At 45.4% G+C, this 1,459-nt stretch overlaps 1 protein-coding gene across 1 annotated transcript; it reads left to right on the plus strand.

Moving 5' to 3' along the window:
• Window positions 1-846: 846 nt before the first annotated feature.
• Window positions 847-1,230, plus strand: LOC6602153 (protein new-glue 3). Its single transcript, XM_002027165.1, has one exon. The coding sequence runs from the start codon at window positions 847-849 to the stop codon at window positions 1,228-1,230; it is 384 nt and encodes a 127-aa protein (XP_002027201.1).
• Window positions 1,231-1,459: the final 229 nt, after the last annotated feature.

A 1,459-nucleotide genomic window follows, 5' to 3' on the forward strand; every position in this document is an offset into this window, starting at 1 on the left:
TGTTTATTTTTGTGAACAGCGAGTATCGGATATAAATGTAGAGCTCTCAACGTTGACCGTTGTTTTTTTAAGATCTTTATTTTTTGTTGCTCTTCTCACACATTGCATGAGGAAGAGTGAGATAGAGTGATAGAGAGATTGAGAAAGCGCGTGGAAGGGGCAGCGTAGCCACTGCAACTTAATTTTATCCTTCTGGCTGTCATAAGGAAATACAAATTTACACTTGTAGCAGTGCAATATCACAGGAGTCTGGACACAGAATTTGGCTGCTCTAGCCTCTAAAGTCTCCGAGATCTAGATGCTCATCGGGACGGATAGACAGACTCTGCCAGTCTTCGAGTACCGGATATAAAAAAATACAATTCCATAAGGTAAGTACAACTAGTCTAGCGTTTTCTCCTGTTTATATCTGCAATAAAGTTTTTGTCAAAACCTTTCTCGTGATGTATTTGTCTATCGTCAAACGCTATAGATATATATTTTATAGAAGTAAAGAAAACCACGAAGTCAAAGACTTTTCCACAATGCTGCGCATATTTTGCTGACTAGTGAAAAGAGACTGCTTAAAGATCGCTAGCCGCATTCTTCCTCTTCCCAAAGCACATTTTTCCAACTATTTCAACGGTTACAATTGTTCAATGTGATCTCCACCTATGCTAACATTCAAAGCATTGTATTTGGCTATATAATGAAACCAATGTCGAACGACAAGCTGTGTCAACATTGCCGAATTCTAATATTAAGACAGTGGAAATATCTGTTAATTACAACAATTACAAAGCCTAACGCAGATTATTTTTGGTATAAAAGCCCTAGCCGGGACAGAATCAAACACAGCACCTCACCATGCGCTTCTCATTCGTTCTCCTCCTCGCGGTCCTCGGTTGCTTCCTGCTGGCCCGGGAGGGTGGTGCCACAGGCACCTCCACCACCGTGGCCTCCACCAGCCCCACCACCACCAGCTCCTCGGCCACCACCACCACCGCCGCTACGTCCACTGCCACCACAACAGTCGCTCCCTCCACCGCCACCACCACCGTGGCCTCCTCGACCTCGGACACGACCACGGCGTCGTCCTCCTCCTCGGGATCGGCAGCGGCCAGGCGTCGCAGACGTCGTCGTCTGGCTCGTCAGCGCCAGCGCCGTGAGCGCCAGAGGCAGCGCCAGACCCAGAGGCTCCGCAACCGGATCCAGAACCAGCGCCGCGTGATCAACCAGCTCGAAGGTTAAGCTGGAACTTACATCCAGAACTCCCGAGAAATCATCCACTATTGAAAAAGTTATCTTTAAGCAACTCTGAAAAATGAAAAAATTGAATATAAGAGTATTTTGAAAATGTATTCTGATGCAACCTTCAATCTGTCAAATTCTGGGACTCACTGATCAATGGGAGTCAGTTGATTAGTCACTGAAGAAAAGGCAGAAATATACAATATATAGAGATTTTATATGTTGTAGT

The sequence above is a fragment of the Drosophila persimilis genome, unplaced genomic scaffold, assembly GCF_003286085.1.
Source record: "Drosophila persimilis strain 14011-0111.01,24,50 unplaced genomic scaffold, DperRS2 tig00000715-arrow-arrow-pilon, whole genome shotgun sequence".
In the NCBI taxonomy this organism is placed as follows: Eukaryota; Metazoa; Arthropoda; class Insecta; order Diptera; family Drosophilidae; genus Drosophila; species Drosophila persimilis.